Source organism: Mesocricetus auratus, unplaced genomic scaffold (genome assembly GCF_017639785.1).
Source record: "Mesocricetus auratus isolate SY011 unplaced genomic scaffold, BCM_Maur_2.0 Super-Scaffold_100004, whole genome shotgun sequence".
Classification (NCBI taxonomy): Eukaryota; Metazoa; Chordata; class Mammalia; order Rodentia; family Cricetidae; genus Mesocricetus; species Mesocricetus auratus.
In genome coordinates this window covers 78,839,538-78,857,450 of record NW_024429189.1, presented here as the reverse complement: position 1 = coordinate 78,857,450, position 17,913 = coordinate 78,839,538, and the positions used below count along the sequence as shown (strand labels likewise).

The following is a 17,913-nucleotide window of genomic DNA, read 5'->3' as shown; positions in this document are numbered from 1 at the left end:
TGAGTTCTTGGGAAAATTTGTTTTTCATCTGTAATAAGTAAAACATTTAATCATGTAAGGGATATGGAAAACATACTGTTTTTTACTAGTATTCATTCACTTGAAAAACAGAGTTTTAAACACATTATAATTTTTATATTGCCTGAAACACTTTTCTGGGGCATATAAGTTGTAACAAAAAGAATAGACAGATGGAAAGATTTAAAATGAGCTACCAGGAAAGCATCAAGAATGAGAGAATTAGAAGGGAAACATCAGTAACAAAGGTAGACTTCAAAGGAAAACATCAAGAATGAGAGAATTAGGAGGAGACCATCAAGAGATTTAGAAGGAAAGGGAACAATGAGGACAGATAGAAGGGACATTTCTGGATAGAGATAACAGAGACTGGAAAGAGACTATAGAACACAGACTGAAGGATACAGAAGAATAAAGAAGGAAACCATCAAGATAATGTGTGTCTTTGTTTCTTAACCTTCTCAGATATAAAAGTCTAGTATCCTGGACTCTGTGGCTTCCCTTTGAACCTGTGTTGCTGGAATGTGACACCCCCACAGCAGCAGTAAGTCTTCTTGTCCTTAGTGTCTCACTTACTAGCCTGTTTGAAACTGTTGTAGATTTCACCCAATCAACATTCTTACAGGATATTAGGAGCCTATATAATGTTTAATTCAGTTGCAAGCACAACCCTTGATTTCCATATGCATCATTTTTACCTCCCCCACCAAAATGTTTATTGAACACTTATTAAAACAGGGAATTATTACAACAAAATAGTTGTACTCATCTTCAACAGTAAATTCCTTGACATACTATCTGTTAGGTTGCTCCTGGAGGTTAAAGAACACTATAACTGGTAGTTTGAGGGGAAAAATCAAGTTTGTTTTAAATAAAAGGAACAAAGAAAACATCCTTTAATTAATTTGGAAGATCATCAAGGTAAAATACTGTACATTATCATGACTATTAAATACTTTATAGGAGCATACAGTACAGGGTCGTAATAATAGAAATTCCAATTCTAAATCCCGTTATACACGTTGATAAGATACTAGAGACAAAAACTTTGTAAATTCCTAAATGTATCCTGGAACACAAACAATAGAGAGCTGAAATATCACTGACATTATTTTCCTCATAGTCACTGAGCATAGTGTTGCATTTTTCTGATTTTTTTTAGGATACCTTCCTATAACTTACAAGCTGGTAGCAGAGTTTCCTCATTGCTGCTTTCATCTCTTTGTTCCTGAATGTGTAGATGACTGGATTCAGAAAAGGAGTGAGGACTGCGTCAAAAATTGCAAGAAATTTGTCTAAGTGTGATGAAGGGAAGGGCCAGGTGTAGAAGAAGATCAATGGTCCAAAGAATAAAACCACCACAGTCACATGAGCTGACAAAGTAGAGAGGGCCTTGGATATGCCACCTGAAGAGTGCTTCCTAACAGTTACCAAAATGAAGATATATGAAATGATAAGTATGAAGAAGGAGCCCACAGAGATGAGTCCACTGTTGGCTGTGACCATGAACTCCAACTTATTGGTCTCAGTGCAAGCAAGTTTAATGAGCTGAGGGAGATCACAGTAAAAGCTGTCCAATATGTTAGGTCCACAGAAGGGCAAGCCTACCACAAAAGCAAGTTGGGCCACTGAGTGGATAAGTCCCAGGATCCAGGCTACTGACAAAATTAAAATGCACCTTCTTGGTCTCATGATTGTCAAGTAGTGCAGAGGCTTACATATGGCTACATACCTATCAAAGGCCATCGCTGTGAGCAGAACCATTTCTGTACCTCCAATAGCATGAATAAAGAAAATCTGAGTTATACAACCTCCAAATGAGATGGATTTGCGTCTTCTAAAAAGATCGTAAATCATCTTAGGTGCTGCAATAGAACAAACTCCCAGGTCAAGAAAGGAGAGATTGGCCAGCAGGAAGTACATTGGGGAGTGCAGTTTGGAGTCAGCAGTCACAGAGAACACAATGAGGAGGTTCCCCATCAGACTTGCTGTATAGAACACAGAAGAAAAGAGGAAGAGAAGTAACTGGATTGCCCATGTATTGGAGAGTCCCAGGAACACGAATTCAGATACAACAGAGTGATTGTTTCTATCCATTGCACTGGAGAACAGATCTGTATCCAACAAAACCTGAAAAAGGCAGAGACAAGAAAAAGAACTTTTTGTGTGTAGTTAGTAACTATATCAGTTTCAAACTGTAAACAAAACACATTGCTGCATAGTGTCAATATGCCTCAGCCCAACTGCAGAAAATTGGCAGTCACTCCATGCCATGAACCACCACATCTAATATCCTTTATTTCTTAACATCATCTAAATAAAGATGGGGAAATACTTAGGGGTAATAATTAGAAAAGAAAAAAACAACTGGCTGAAGAAAGGCTATGAAAAGACAAAAGACTCACTGAAAATAATATACATGGAATAAAATAAATGAGAAGAAACCTCTGATTTTTCTCTCCCAGTTTGTTGCTACTTCCCATGGTGTCTCCCAAATACCAAAGACTTCTGTTGATCTTTGTTTTTCTTACCTCTTTGATTGCTCCAATTATAAAAGCGCTGCAGTACTGTTACTCCCATTAACGCTGTCTCATGCTTCATCTATCAAACCATATTCACCTTTTCCTTATAAGGGAAAGGATAATGTAGAAACTCTAACAACACTCCACTTTAGTAACAGTCTAGGGAGTACAAAGGGTTGAAGGCCTAGGTTATAGTTCATCAGAATAAGAACAAGGTCAGAAAAGATAGAATTTAGAAAAAAATCATGAATTTATGAATAATATACATACAATTCCTTCTTATAATGAAGCTTATTAAATTTTCTAAATGATTGATCTTTGAAGATAATTTCCACATGTTTTGTCTTTTCATAGTTTATTGCATGGTAGAAAAACACTATTTTTTTAAGAACATTGTATTTGAAGTGAGAAAAACATAGTCAGTTCCCAGTCCCAAGTCTCTGAGTACTCAAGAAAGGTTTTTCTTTTTCATTCCACACTTCACTCACTGATTGTTTTCTATTTCATAGTCTGTAAAATCAAGGGTCTGAGTGTAGATGGTAAATAATCATTTCAAATCTAATATTTTGGCTATTTTATAATATAATACTAGTTTGCCATGCAATAAATATTTTCCTAATGATGGTAACCTCTTCCCATGGGCTGCTTCTATGTCCACTCTGGTCCCTTCTTTGTAGTAATTTATAGTTCATATTCTATAGAAGACCTTTTCCCAGATCAATCTACTTCCCATTCCTTTTGTTATGCAGTCAGAATGCCATTATAAACTCACTGTGTCACTTATCACAGCCATTTGTGATCATTGAACAAACGCTTACTAGATGTCTATGATACCCAATGTGAACAGAATTTATTGAAATAGTAACACATTCATCAGCACTTGCTCTTCTATTTTAGCACACACAATGTAAATAACAGTAAAAATGTACCTTGTAAGGTTTCCAAACAAGGGACGTGCTCATATAATTCTTTTGAAGTAGCAATTGTATGTGAGAGTCTACCTGACCCGAGTTGTGGTCTGAAGGAAATCAGATCCCATGCTGCAGATTCAGAGGCAGCTCTTGTTCTTTTTCAATATACTACTCATATCTGATTTCAAAGAATTCCTGACACAGCCAAGGAATCTCTGTCGCAGTCCATGGTTGATGAGCTCTTCATGATAGTAACAACCCAATCCAAAACAAAACCACCAACAACTATGTGCACGGCACCATACTTTCTCCCTCACACTGTCTTGTTTGATACTTGTAACAACCACAGGAATTGATGTTGTTGGCCTTTCATGGAGGAATTAAGAACATGAGAGGAGGAAATAACATTTCAGAACAGTGAGTTGTAGGAATCCTGACAGTTGCTCATCTTCTTCTCCCATACATACAGGAGACTGGGCCTTTTTCTCATGACAATTCATTTGTGTGCTGCACCTTAGTGGCTGTCTGGCAGCCTTATAGTGACTCACAGTGTGCATGGCAGATCTAAATGAGAGAAGGCAGGACTGAGAGAGAAGGCAGGCTGCACTTATCAGTACCCAGGTTTCTTAGCTTTCTTCAAATGCATCTATAATTCACCATGGCTCTTAAAATAAACATGGAGAAGGACAGCAATCCATTTCATACCTGGAGCTCAGAACATTCTGGCTGTTTCCAGGCCATCTTTACTCGTTTCCCAATGAAGACCTTCAGTGTTTCAAAGAACAGACACAGCGAGTCAGTTCTCACCCATGCTTGTAAGGCTGCCTCTTATACCTCTAGCTCCTTGTTTTTGGATCTGAAACTTAGAGTTAAAAAAGTAATTTAAGTTTCTGACATTGTATCATACTTCCTTTCCTCAGTTTATTTTTTCTTTTTTTACTCTTTAACAGTAGTTTAGGAATTTTCTCTCATGCAAGTTAATATTTAATTGATATCTATAGAGAATAATCTACCATAAAATATCTATTCAATACTAACTGGTTGGGATATTAGATATTGTACTCCAATAGGCTGTTTCTATATTTGTCACTAGTGCTTTTAAAGGTTTATTTCCCAAGTCTTAAGCATAGTATACCTTTGCCCTGGTTAGAAGTCCATTATTTCAAGTACTAACATCTACTTGAATGTTGCTACTGTGGGAGACACAGCTAATTGGCACCCAGAGGAGTACTGACCAAATGATACCACAGAGACTTGATATCACCAATATGAACTCATTTGTGCAAGAGAATTATTACATGGAATCTTTGTAGGTCAATGGAGGAAGCTTTAAATAGTCACAAATGAGGGTATGGGAGAGAGACAGAAAGATGTATGGATGTGAAACCCTTAAGGTATCTGCTTAACATCGTTTGGCAGCAATATTATTGATATATCATGGGTTAACCTTCCCTGTTATTTCTAGGAGACATCATATCACCCCAGATTTCATGGTCCCCTGTTTTTTTCGTAAACATTTCTCCCCTTCTTCCATGATGTTCGCCTTAGGTGCAGTAGTTGTGTTGCAGATATATCAATCGGGGCTGTGCTCCTCACAATCAGTTTGTTGTTCTTTGTATTTTGGCCAGTGGTCATTTTCTGTAATGACCTCCATCAGTGCCTTAGAGAAGAGTGCCAGGAGCCATGTCATAAGAACAGCAGATGGCAATTAATATTCAAGGTTTCGGTCCACAGAGGAAATCTCTCTTATAGTTAATCTCTCTAGGCAAGGCCATGAGTCTACAGACTCTTGACTCTCTTTTGACAGTGGTGTGGACTGATCTACTTGTGGGGCTCCTTACAATGGAAGCAGGTACTATCCTTAACACTTGCTGGTTCTTTGGAACCTATTACTCATACAGGGTTGTCTTGCCAGCCTTCACGCAAGGGAAGTGCTTAGTTTTACTGCAACTTGATATGACATATTTTGCTAATACCTATGGGAGGCCTTCCCCTTTTGAACAGAAATATTGGAGGAGTGGATAAGGAGAGGGAGATGAAGTGTGGGAGGGAATAGGAGAGGTGGGAGGAAAAACTGTGGTCTGAATGTAAAATAAAAATAAACAGAGTCTTCTATATTACTCCTAACCATCACCAGAGGGACTTTGTGCTACCCTAAAGAGAATCTTGTTCTACATTCATATTCACTGCTGCTCTTTACACTCCCAGTGAGTTTCTAGGCTCAAAAAACGTGTTCTGGGCTAACAAGAACAGTTAGCCAGAAACAGATCTACAAAAGTTAAAAAACAAGGTTAATACTTTTTGAGACTTTCCTAGAATATATGAACTTTCAGGGATTAGGCTTTTGTTTCATTTTTTGCAGGTGGAGTTGTGTATGTGCTGAGTTTTACAGTTTGAATGATATTTCCATCATGGAGTCAGTTGTGCTAAGGTCTCAGGGCCATTAAGGTTTGGGGCCCTTTTACTCTATAAGTTAGTTATAAAATGCAATTAACAGAAGATTTTGAACACAATATTGTGAATTGGTATATGTCCATCCCAGAAGTCATGGATTATTAAATGAAAACCCCAGTGATAGCTCTAGGGCACATCCTTAGAATGTTAGAGGACAAATTCTCAGAGGCCCACAAAACTGTACAGAAAACAACCACTGTCATTGATTGCCCATCAGAACTGGACAGTAAGTCTCCATTGTTGAAGATGGCACATGCTTTGGTTGCAGAATACAGAGAAATTATGTTAGAAGCTTCATCCCTTCTGGATAGCTTTCATAGTACTGGAAGTCACTATGTAATAGTCTCCCTCAACTTTATACTTTGCATGCTGGAATACCAGCTTGCTAGGAATTGAGTGCTTAATGGCACAAAGTGACATCACTGTTAGGAAGGTACCTCACTAACTTCTGGTTGGATTGAAGCTTTTTCAGGAGGAGGTCTATGGCTTTGAAAGTCATAGGAGGGGGTGAACCTACCATTTTTGACTTGCTAATTAGATACATTATCAAACTATCTCCTAAATATTTGTTGATACCCATAGGCCAGAGCTGTTTTCAGCTTTGATTAATGAAGGTTCTTTTTGCAACATTAGGCAGTTCTCTTTGCAGCAAATATAGGTTCATGACTTTTCTACGTGATGAGAAGTGAATTTTGAATGTTTAAGCATTAAAGAAAATACTTGTATGATTCCCTTACAAGATTCAAAGAGCATCAGAAAAGAGGGGATAGAGATAATGTAAGAACCAGTCAATAGGATAGAAGGCTGGGAAATAGTGTCTTATGGACAGGACATGACAGAGGCACTCAGGAACTCACCGTGAATGTGGCTGCTTGCATAGGGCCTGCACAAGACTGAGCCAGTGAATTTTCAGTCACACATGGGGAGGGGTGGTTGGTCTCCCAGTGCAGCTAATTGAAGTGGATGAAAGACTACTGGAGGAGAGGAAGTCATTGTCTAAGGGATGTAGCCACTGGTGAGTTACTTATGCTTCAGTGAATAGCTTCACACTCATGTTCTTGTAAACAGCCCTGGCTAAGCTCAGTGGTCAAAATGCAAAACTAAAAACCAAAAAAACCAAAACCAAAACCCAAACGAACAATTTGAATGTATAGGAAGAAATTGGGATGAGAGTGGGAAGAAGATAAGAGTTGGTGGAAGATGAGTGCAACTATAATGTATGTATGCCAAACAATATATTAATTAAACATTATCCCCTTTTCAAACCAACAACTTTCAAAGTATAAAATTACATGTAATGGGAAATTAAACTGTATTTTCTTGTATTGAAAATGAATCAATAAAAAATGAAGGGAAAGTAAAAATTAGAATTTTTTTACTGAAAATTCATTTTTGGAAATAAATGCAAAATCTCATGGTTTTCATTTTCTTTCTCAAAATACTTTCTAGTATTTATGTGTTTGTTAGACTGAATTTTTTAGCACCATTTTTTCATTCTCTTTTCATTTTAAAATAATTCTCAAGTTATTTGGGATTGCTGTTTATTGACTCTAATATGACAGCTGTTTTATAAAACTCTATTGCTCATATTTCTCAGACAATAAACTTGAATGATTTATCTTATTTCTTCTGCAGTAGGAAAACAAGCTATGAATACTTAATATTATGGATTTACAGTATAACCCCTATATACTTCATTTTATTTTTTGCTCTATTTTATTTATTATTTATTTTATTGATCTTTTTACTTTGTTTTATTTGAAAATATTACAAAATGTTATATAACCATTGATTTCTGGATTATATGAATTTTGAAAAGGATTGAAATGACAAAAATTGGAAAGCACTGAAATAACTAAAGAATTACAGTTCATTGAATGAAATACCACATATCTACTAGAGGGCAGAACTTTATCACTTACTTAATGTAACCTTCAATAACACTGTTTACTGGATCATAACTGATGAATTTGCTTTTCCTTAGAATCTTATATTTGGCTCTTTCTGTAGCTACTAGCTGTAGGTATATGTGAGATTCTTTCTAATTTTATTCTACTCTTAGTCTAGAGAGAACCACAACTGTGCCACTTATCCTTGGTAAAACTATTATTAAAAATTGGCAAAATTTCCTTCACATTTTTCTTTTTAATATATATATAAAGTTGTTCTAAAATGAAAATTCTTCTAGAGTGAAAAGTTCTGTAATTAATGCATTTATAACACTATTTACTAACATACATGTAAATATTGTTTAGAAATTGGTGTGTGTATAGAGGGTTTTGTTTATTTGTTTTTATTTTAAGACAGGTTTTCTCTGTATAGCCCTAACTGCCCTGGAAATCACTTTGTGGATCAGGTTGGTCTCTAACTCACAGAGATCTGCATGCCTTTGTCTCTTGAGTGCTTGAATAAAAGTTATGCAACATCATCTCCCGGCTGTGTATACAGTTTTGTGGTATATGATGCTTCCTTTTGAGAGTTGCAGTGAAAAGATAAGAAAATGCTACTTAAATTTTTTATTAAAAAGCTGGTTTAAGATTTTTCTGGGCCGCCCTGCCTGTGCTTGGGGACTGCCAAGGCATCTTCCATCCCAGCAGCAGGAGCTAAGGCACCCCAGCAGCCTAGTCTCTTGCTCCAACCTCAGATTAGGTCAGATGCCTGTGCTTGGGGTCTGCCACACGAAACCTTCTCAAAAATTGACCACATACTTGGCAACATAGCACACCTCAACAGGTACAAAAAGATTGGAATAACTCCATGTATCTTATCAGGCCACCATTCTTTAAAGTTAGAATTCAACAACAACACAAATCACAGAAACCCTGCAAACTCATGGAAATTGAATAATGCACAATTGCACCACTCCTGGGTCAAGGAAGAAATAAAAAACAAATTAAAGACTTCCTAGAATTCAGTGAGAATGAAGACACAACATACCCAAACTTATGGGACACTTTAAAAGTAGTGCTAAGAGGAAAGTTCATAGCACTAAGTGCTCACATGAAGAAACTAGAGAATAGTAACACTAGAGAATTTAACAGTACAACCGAAAGCTCTAGAACAGAAGGAAGCAAACTCACCCCAGAAGAGCAGATGCCAGGAAATAATTAAATTGAGGGCTGAAATCAATAAAGTAGAAACTAAGGAAATGATACAAAGAATCAATGTAAAAAAGAGTTGGTTCTTTGAGAAAATCAACAAGATAGACAAACCTTTATCCAAAGTTACCAAATGGAAGAGTATGAACATGCAAATAACAAAGTCAGAAATGAAAAGGGGGACATAACAACAGACACTGAGGAAATCCAGAGAATCATCAAGTCAGATTTTGAAAAGCTATACTCCACAAAATTTGAAAATTTAAAGGAAATGGACAATTTTCTGGATAGATATCACCAAAATTAAATAAAAAACAGATAAACAATTTAAATAGACCTGTAACACCTAAGGAAATAGAAGCAGTCATCAAAATCTCCAACCAAAACAAGCCCAGGGCCAGATGGACTCAGTGCAGAATTCTACCAGAAATTCAAAGAACAGGTTATACCAATTCTCCTCAAAATATTACATGCAAGAGAAGCAGAAGGGACTTTGCCAAACTCTTTCTATGAGGCTTCCATAACATTGATACCCAAGCCACACAAAGACACAACTAAGAAAGAGAACTTCAGACCAATATTCCTCATGAACATTGATGCAAAAATATTCAATAAAATACTGGCAAATCGGATCCAAGAACACATCAGAAAACTCATCACCATGACCAAGTAGGCTTCATTCCAGGGATGCAGGGATGGTTCAACATATGAAAATCCATCAGTGTAATCCACCATATAAACAAGCTGAGAAACAAAAATCATATGACCAGCTCATTAGATTCTGAAAAAATCTTTGACAAAATCCAACACCCATTCATGATAAAGGTCTTGGAGCGATCTGGGATAACAGGAACTTACCTAAACACAATAAAAGCTACATACAGCAAACCAACAGCCAACATAAAACTGAATGGAGATAAACTCAACGCAATTCCTCTAAAATCAGGAACAAGGCAAGGCTGACCCTCTCCTCATACCTTTTCATTATTGTACTTGAAGTTCTATCTAGAGCAATACGACAACAAAAGGAGATCAAGGGGATACAAATTGGAAAGGAAGAAGTCAAGCTTTCACTATTTGCAGATGATATGATAGTTTACATAAGTGACCCAAAAAACTCTACCAGGGAACTCCTGCAGCTGATAAACACTTTCCGCAAAGTGGCAGGATACATAATCAACTCAAGAAAATCAATAGCCCTACTATATACAGACAATAAAAGGGCTGACAACGAAATCAGGGAAACATCACCCTTTACAATTGCCACAAACAACATAAAATACCTTGGGGTAATGCTAACCAAACAAGTGAAAGACCTGTATCGCAAGAACTTTGAGTCTTTAAAGAAATAAATTAAAGAAGACATCAGAAAATGGAAAGATCTCCCATGCTCTTGGATAGGTAGGATCAATGTAGTAACAATGGCAATCCTGCCAAAAGCAATCTATAAACTCAATGCAATCCCCATAAAAATTCCAGCACAGTTCTTCACAGACCTTGAAAGAACAATTCTCTACTTTATATGGAAAAACAAAAAAACCCAGGATAGCCAAGACAATCCTGCTCAACAAAGCAACGTCTGAGGGCATCACCATCCATGACTTCAAGCTCTATTATGGAGCTATAGTCCTGAAAACAGCTTGTTATTGGCACAAAAATAGACAGGTAGACCAATGGAATTGACTTGAACACCCTGTGATTAATCCACAAACATATGAACATCTGATTTTCGACAAAGAAGTAAAATTTTGCAATGGAAAAAAGATAGCATCTTCAACAAATGGTGCTGGCATAACTGGATATTGGCATGTAGAAGACTGCAGATAGATCCATGTCTATTGCCATGCATAAAACTTAAGTTCAAATGGATTAAAGACCTCAACATAAATCCAGCGACACAGAACCTGTTAGAAGAGAAAGCGGGAGATACCCTTGAACGAATTGGTACAGGAGACAGCTTCCTGAACATAACACCAGTAGCACAAACACTGAGATCGGCAATAAATAAATGGGACCTTCTGAAACTGAGTAGCTTCTGTAAGGCAAAGGATACAGTCAGCAAGACAAAAAGGCACCCCACAGATTGGGAAAAGATATTCACTAACCCCACATCTGTTAGAGTGCTGATCTCCAAAATTTACAAAGAACTCAAGAAGCAAGTGTCCAAAACACCAAAGGATCCAATTAAAAATTGGGGGACTAAACTAAATAAAGGAGTCTAAAATTCCTGAGAGACATGTAAGAAGGTGTTCAACATCCTTAGCCTTTAGAGAAATGCAAATCAAAACAACTCTGAGATATCATCTTACTCCTCTCAGAATGGCTAAAATCAAAACACTAATGACAGTTTATGCTGGAGAGAATGTGGAAAAGGGGAACACTTGTCCATTGCTGGTGGGAGTGCCAACTTGTACAGCCACCATGGAAATCAGTATGGAGATTCTTCAGGAAAATGGAAGTCAGTCTACCAGAAGAACCAGCAATTCCACTCTTAGGCGTATACCGCCAAGATAACCATTCACACAACAAGGATGTCTATTCCACTATGTTCATAGCAAAATTTTATGTAATAACCAGATCCTGGAAGCAACTTAGGTGCCCCTCAACTGAAGAGTTAAGAATAGAGTTGAGCAGGATGAGAGATACCATAATAGATGGCGTTATTATAGGTTTGAGGAAAGAGCTTGCACTAGTGAGATTTCCAGGGATCTACAAGGACAACACCAACTGGAAAACTAAGCAATAGTGGAGACACTAGATTAATAGTCCCTCCCTGATGATGAGGTTGATGACTACCTTATATGCTATCCTAGAACTTTCAGTCAGTGACTGATGGAAGCAGAGACAGATGCCCACAGCTAAACACTGAGAGGAACTAGAATCCAGTTACAGAGATGGTGGAGTGATGAGCAAAGGGGTCAAGACCATGGTGGTGAAACCCACAAAGACTGGACAAGGGGGGGCTCTTTAATCCCAGATTGATGTTTGAGTGTCCAGCAGGGGAGTGATGCAGACTCCATGAATGTAGCATCAGTGAGGAGGCCTCAGAAATCTCTGGGACCTTGGGTAGTAGATCAGTGTTTACCATGGCATATGAATGAACTTTGGGAGCCCATTCCACATGGAGGGATTCTCTCTCCTCCTTGACACATATGGAAGGGCCTAGGCCCTGCGCTGGATGGAATGACAGACTCTGGAGGCCCTCCCAAGGAGGGCCTCACCCTCCATGGGGAATGATGTGGGGATTGGTTGGGGGACTGGGGGAGGGCTGGTGGAGGGACAAGGGAGAAGGGATGGGAGAGGAAGCTGGGATTGACATGTGAAGCATGCATGCATGTTTATAAGACATAATTTATTTTAATAAAAATAAAAAAGCTGGTTTAAGCTGGTCAGTGGTAGTGCATGCTTTAATCCCAGCATTTGGGAAGCAGAGGCATGTGGATATTTGTGAGTTTGAGGGCATCCAGGTATTCAAAGTGAGTTTCAGGACAGCCTATACTATTACACAAAGAAATCCTGTTTTCAAATACCATAATAAACAATAAATAAGTAAATAAATAAATAAAAAGAAAAAAGAAAAGTTGGTTACAGCTTTCAGACAACTTAAAAAAGTAAATCTGTATGGATACTTAGGTCACATTAGATAATTAGTATAAATTTTATGTCATCTCACAAAGAACAGTTTTCCACAAACTCTCCTGCTTTCCCCCACCTCATGGATCTCCTAGGATGTACCCATTTTCCCTAATCCTCATGATGGTGCAGCATCCCATCATGAATACTGACACTTGTTTTCTCTGTCTTCTAGAATAATGTTCTGTGACATAAATGTATTTTGGGCTGTGTTATCAGAGTTTCTATACCCCAAAGAAGTCTGTTCTACTATGTTCATAGCAGCATTATTTCTAATAGCCAGAACCTGGAAGCAAATGTCCTTCACCTCAAGAGTGGATAGAGAAAATGTGGTACATTTACACAATGGAGTACTACTTAGCAAAAACACCAATGGAATCTTGAAATTTTCAGGCAAATGGATGGCACTAGAAGAAACCATCCTGAGTGAGGTAACTCAGTCACAAAAAGAGAAACAGGAACCTTCATCCAGTGGCTGAGGGAAGCAGAGGCAGACACCCACAACTAAACACTAAATTAAACTCCTGGAACCCAGTGGCAGAGAGGGAGGAGTGATGAGCAAAGAGGTCAATCCTGGGCTCGTGAAACCCACAGAGACAGCTGACCTGAAAAAGTGGGAGCTCTTGGACCCCAGACTGATGGCTGAGAGGCCATCATGGGACTGATCCAGTCCTCCCGAATGTGGGTGTCTGTGAGGAGGCCTAGGCAATCTATGGGGCCTTGGGTAGTAGATAAGTATTTATCCCTGGCTTACAAACGGACTTTGGGTGCCCATCCCACAGTGAGGGATGCTTTCTCAGCATGGACATGTGGGGGAGGGCCTAGGCCCTGACCTGAATGAAATGGCAGACTCTGGAGATTCCCCATGGAGGGCCTCACTCTCCCTGGGTGGGGGGCTGAGAGGGTTGGTAGGGATTTGGGGGAGAAGGAGAGGGAACTGGATTGACATGTGAAGCAAGCTTCTTCCTAATTTAAATAAAAAAGATTAAAAAAGCAATTTTTGTATCTCCTAAATGCTGTCACAAAAACCAGGCTTTAGGGAAAAGAACTCATGTGCTTCACTAACATGAAATCTGAGTGTATTCATGTTATCCCCAAAACCAGTGTCTCATCACTCCTACAAAAGAAATGTGGAGGAGGGGAAAAATTGTAATCCTGTACATTAGATGGTTATCAAAAGCAACCACATGACCAGATTTACATTACAGAAAACCTTTGGTGGATTTACCAAGTGGCTCAATTCTGAGAGGGAATCAGGAGAAAAGAGTAAGAGAATGGCTAAGGAAAGGTATTGAGAAGTGAGATGAAAGGACACACATGCAAGGTTAGAAAGAACCATTGCCTCAAGACTGGGGAATGCATGTCATTGACAGAGTGCTTGCTGACAATAACCAGGTCTTGGGTTCAGTTCATAGTGCAGAGTGATATGGGTGTATCTCATTGTCTCAAGAAATGCCTAGCTTTTTCCAAGTCCTGGGTTTAATTCCTGCTGTACTGTGAGGGCACGCGTGTGTGTGTGTGTGTGTGTGTGTGTGTGTGTGTGAGAGAGAGAGAGAGAGAGAGAGAGAGAGAGAGAGAGAGAGAGAGAGAGAGATGTGTGTGTATACAGGAGTACATGCTTGTGTGTTTAATCAAAACAAGAAGCCAAAGTCAAGAACAAACAAACCAGGCTAAAACAAGGAAGAACAAGGATTCTAGCAAAGGGGGAGCAGAATTAAGGTATTTTTTGCAACTATGATTCATGGCAATGCCAGGTTAAAGACAGTTTGAAGAGCCAGGGTATCATGGGAAAGAGATAATCTTATTAGCATGCTATACATGGAACTTCTCTTTCAATATTTCTGCCTGGAGTTTGTAACAAGCCAGCATTGGAGCCTTTACGGCTGTTTCAGTGGGTTTGTGAAATAGTTGACACTATTTTCAAGTTAAAGTTGGTTTGCAAATGAAGCTGATGTTTCCTGGAAAGTTTGTGCAAGACGTAAATGAAAGATACTGCTTGAAGTTCTCAGCATTGTCCTTCTACTGTTTTTCTCATAGTATCTTGCAAGAAGTGCTATAGATCATTTGGGAGCCCATGTGTGGCAGGTCAGTTTCATATCAGTTGTACAACCCAAACTTGAAAAATAATATATTCAGGTGACACCTGGATTGAATCACCTGGCAACATAAGTTGTTTGGTTTTATTAATTATAAAGATTCTATTTAAAATAAATAATATATTATATTAAAAGTAAAATATTTCTGCTCATTTTTATATTTCTATTTACTAATAGTTTGTCATGCTTTTTCCAGTTTCTACACTTTTCTTTTTATACAGTTATAAACAAGGTTTCTAATAATATTTTATATTTTATTGATTAATCAGCATTTTCCCTTTTTAGTTACAAAATATTCAAAGCATTAATAATAATCTATCAGTGACACAGATTTCATTGCTGAAACAATTGCTACAAAGAGAGGAGGTAAGATAGTTTTCATATATATAAGTGAAATAGAATTTATATCTTCTAGTTTCAAAAAATATGTATTGATAAACATTAAAATTTCCTTTCTTTCTCTATAATTGACCACATACTTTGCTCTTCAATTATAAATACATATAAAACTGTTATAAAAGGTAAATCTACATTTTGGTGAACAAATTTAAATGACTAAAAGTTTTGGAGTCTTAGTTTATCTAGCTAAAGATATTTGTTTTGAGTATTCCTGTTGCTTTATTCAGTGTAAATCTGGGCAGCTTTGTATATTAGAAGTACTCTGTCTCTGAGAAATAGTGTCAAAGAGAAGTTTCCAATATTTGAGATGAGAACAAAGTGTGAGGTTCCAGAAGTTGCCATTATTTCCATAAGAGACACAGCATCTGACAAATCACATTTTAGGATGTATTTACTGCTTTTCAGAATTTTTAAAATCCCAAAATTCTTTAACAAAATTTGATCAGATTTTCAGAGAATGCTTGAGGAGGAATTTTACAGTTAGTATTTAAAACACCAAATTGAAGAGATCTTTGAAATTGCTTTTTAAAGAACTAAAATAAAATTTATTTAATTAAAATGATTATAAAATTTCTTTCTTCCCATTTTCCCTCATACCACTCTCGTGTCTGACAACCCAACCCCTACCAAATTCAAGGCCTCATCTTCATTACCATTGTTACATATACAAATAAATTATACACACAAATGTACATATATATATCATATGACATATAAATACAACCTGCTCAGTCAATTCAATGTTGCTTGCATGTATTTTTCCAGAGAAGACCACTCAGTAAAGAATAAAAGGGATTTATCCTCAAGAATGTTCTATTTTAATCTGAATCTCTTGAACTGTCAATGAAAGAATTTTTGAAACTTGAAGCCCTAATAAAGAGTCTCTTCATTGCAACCTTCATCTCCTTATTTCTAAGTGTATAGATGACAGGATTCATAAAAGGAGTGATGATGGCATCAAAAATTGCTAAAAATTTATCTATGGGTAAAGTAGGGAAAGGCCACACATAGACAATAATGCAGGGACCAAAAAAGAAAACCACCACCGTGATGTGAGCTGAGAGAGTGGAGAGGGCCTTGGAGGAAGCACCTGAGGAGTGTTTACGAACTGTGACCAGGATGAAGATGTAAGACACAACCAGGATGAAGAAGGTGGCCATGGAAATGAAACCACTGTTGGCAGTGACCAGGAACTCCAGTGTGTATGTGTCTGTACATGCAAGTTTGATGAATCGAGGGAAGTCACAATAAAAGCTATCCATTTTATTAGCTCCACAGAAGGGTAAATTTACAACAAAAACTAGTTGGGCTACAGAATGGATAAGACCAATGGTCCAAGCCAGAGCCAAGAGAAAAATGCACATTCTTAGGCTCATGATGGTGAGATAGTGGAGGGGCTTACAGATGGCGATGTAACGGTCATAGGCCATGACTATGAGCAGCACCATCTCTGTTCCCCCAACAGTGTGAATGAAGAACATCTGAGTGATGCATCCATTCAAGGAGATGACTCTGTGCTTTCTGAAGAGGTCATAAATCATCTTTGGAGTAGCAATGCTGGACACACCTGTATCTATGAAGGAGAGGTTTGCCAGCAGGAAGTACATGGGGGAGTGTAGGTGGTGGTCTGAGATGATCGTGAGCACAATGAGAAGGTTTCCCAGCATGCTTGCTACATAAAATACTGTGAAGATCAGAAAAAGGAGAATCTGAACTCCCCATGAAGTGGTGAAGCCCAGCAACACAAATCCTGACACCATGGAGTGATTTCCTCTATCCATTAACTTGTACAAGTCTGATCATGAGGTGACTACTACCTGAAGGGCACAGAGGGAGAAAATATTTTTAAGCAAAAGAAGTGTCCTGATAATAAAGCAGTGACTCAAATACAGAGATACCCTGTTTTTTTTTTTGTTTAGATTTTATGAGACAGGGTTTCTCTGTATTGTTTTGGAGGCTGTCGGTCCAGCCTGGCCTCGAACTCACAGAGATCCGCCTGCCTCTGCCTCCCAAGTACTGGGATTAAAGGCATGCACCACCATCGCCTGGCGATACCCTGTTGTTTTACAGGGAGGTTTTACAGATCTCTCACAGAGACTAGGTATAGAACTTTCCTATGCTTACATATTTAGGGTCACTTGATCATCTGACCCTAAGTTTATATTTAAGGATATATCCAATAAACAAAAAATAGAGACCAAGGCACTTGATAATCTAAGTATAGTCAAACAAGCTCTACAGACACTTGTCCTCACTAAATTCCACATAGGAAATGAGTGCCATGGAATGGAGGCATGCTAAAAGAGATTTGTGTTTTTAGCCTTTGTGTATTAGTTCCTCATTTTGTTCTGGAGTTTTGTTTGTTTAAATTACTGACATATCTTGGATTTCTATGTTTTCAATAGTGTCATTAATGAAAAATATAAATATAAATCTTTGCTCGCTTAAGGTAGTGATTTTTTCATTCATTAGTTAAATTTGTCTCAGATAATTTCATACATGTATACTATGTATACTGACCATTATAATCTCCCATCCTTCATTGTCTTCTGTCTATCCACTACCCCATCCACACTACCTGACAAATTCCCGTTGCCTTTCCCGGAATGGATATCTATAAAAGTTGAAATTTCTGTGTTGATATTAATGTTTAAGCCCTCCAAAACAAACAAAGAATTTTCTAACAGTAGTCTTTGAACTCCCTGGAAATAAAATGTGTCCCCACTTCATCGATCGCATTCTGACACCAGATATTGCTGCACAAATTATGGCATATGGAACT

At 37.9% G+C, this 17,913-nt stretch overlaps 2 protein-coding genes across 2 annotated transcripts; both read right to left on the bottom strand.

Annotated features, from left to right (window-relative positions):
* Positions 1-1,176: 1,176 nt before the first annotated feature.
* Positions 1,177-2,115, bottom strand: LOC101830119 (olfactory receptor 4F3/4F16/4F29-like). Its single transcript, XM_005064785.4, has one exon. It carries the CDS (start codon positions 2,113-2,115, stop codon positions 1,177-1,179), a length of 939 nt encoding a protein of 312 aa, XP_005064842.1.
* A 13,834-nt stretch (positions 2,116-15,949) lies between these two features.
* Positions 15,950-16,912, bottom strand: LOC121140225 (olfactory receptor 4F6-like). Its single transcript, XM_040744935.1, has one exon. It carries the CDS (start codon positions 16,910-16,912, stop codon positions 15,950-15,952), a length of 963 nt encoding a protein of 320 aa, XP_040600869.1.
* Positions 16,913-17,913: the final 1,001 nt, after the last annotated feature.

Bases quoted from the DNA above. Each gene is read 5' to 3' on its own strand.
- LOC101830119 (XM_005064785.4), bottom strand. From the start codon at position 2,115: ATGGATAGAAACAATCACTCTGTTGTATCTGAATTCGTGTTCCTGGGA.
- LOC121140225 (XM_040744935.1), bottom strand. From the start codon at position 16,912: ATGGATAGAGGAAATCACTCCATGGTGTCAGGATTTGTGTTGCTGGGC.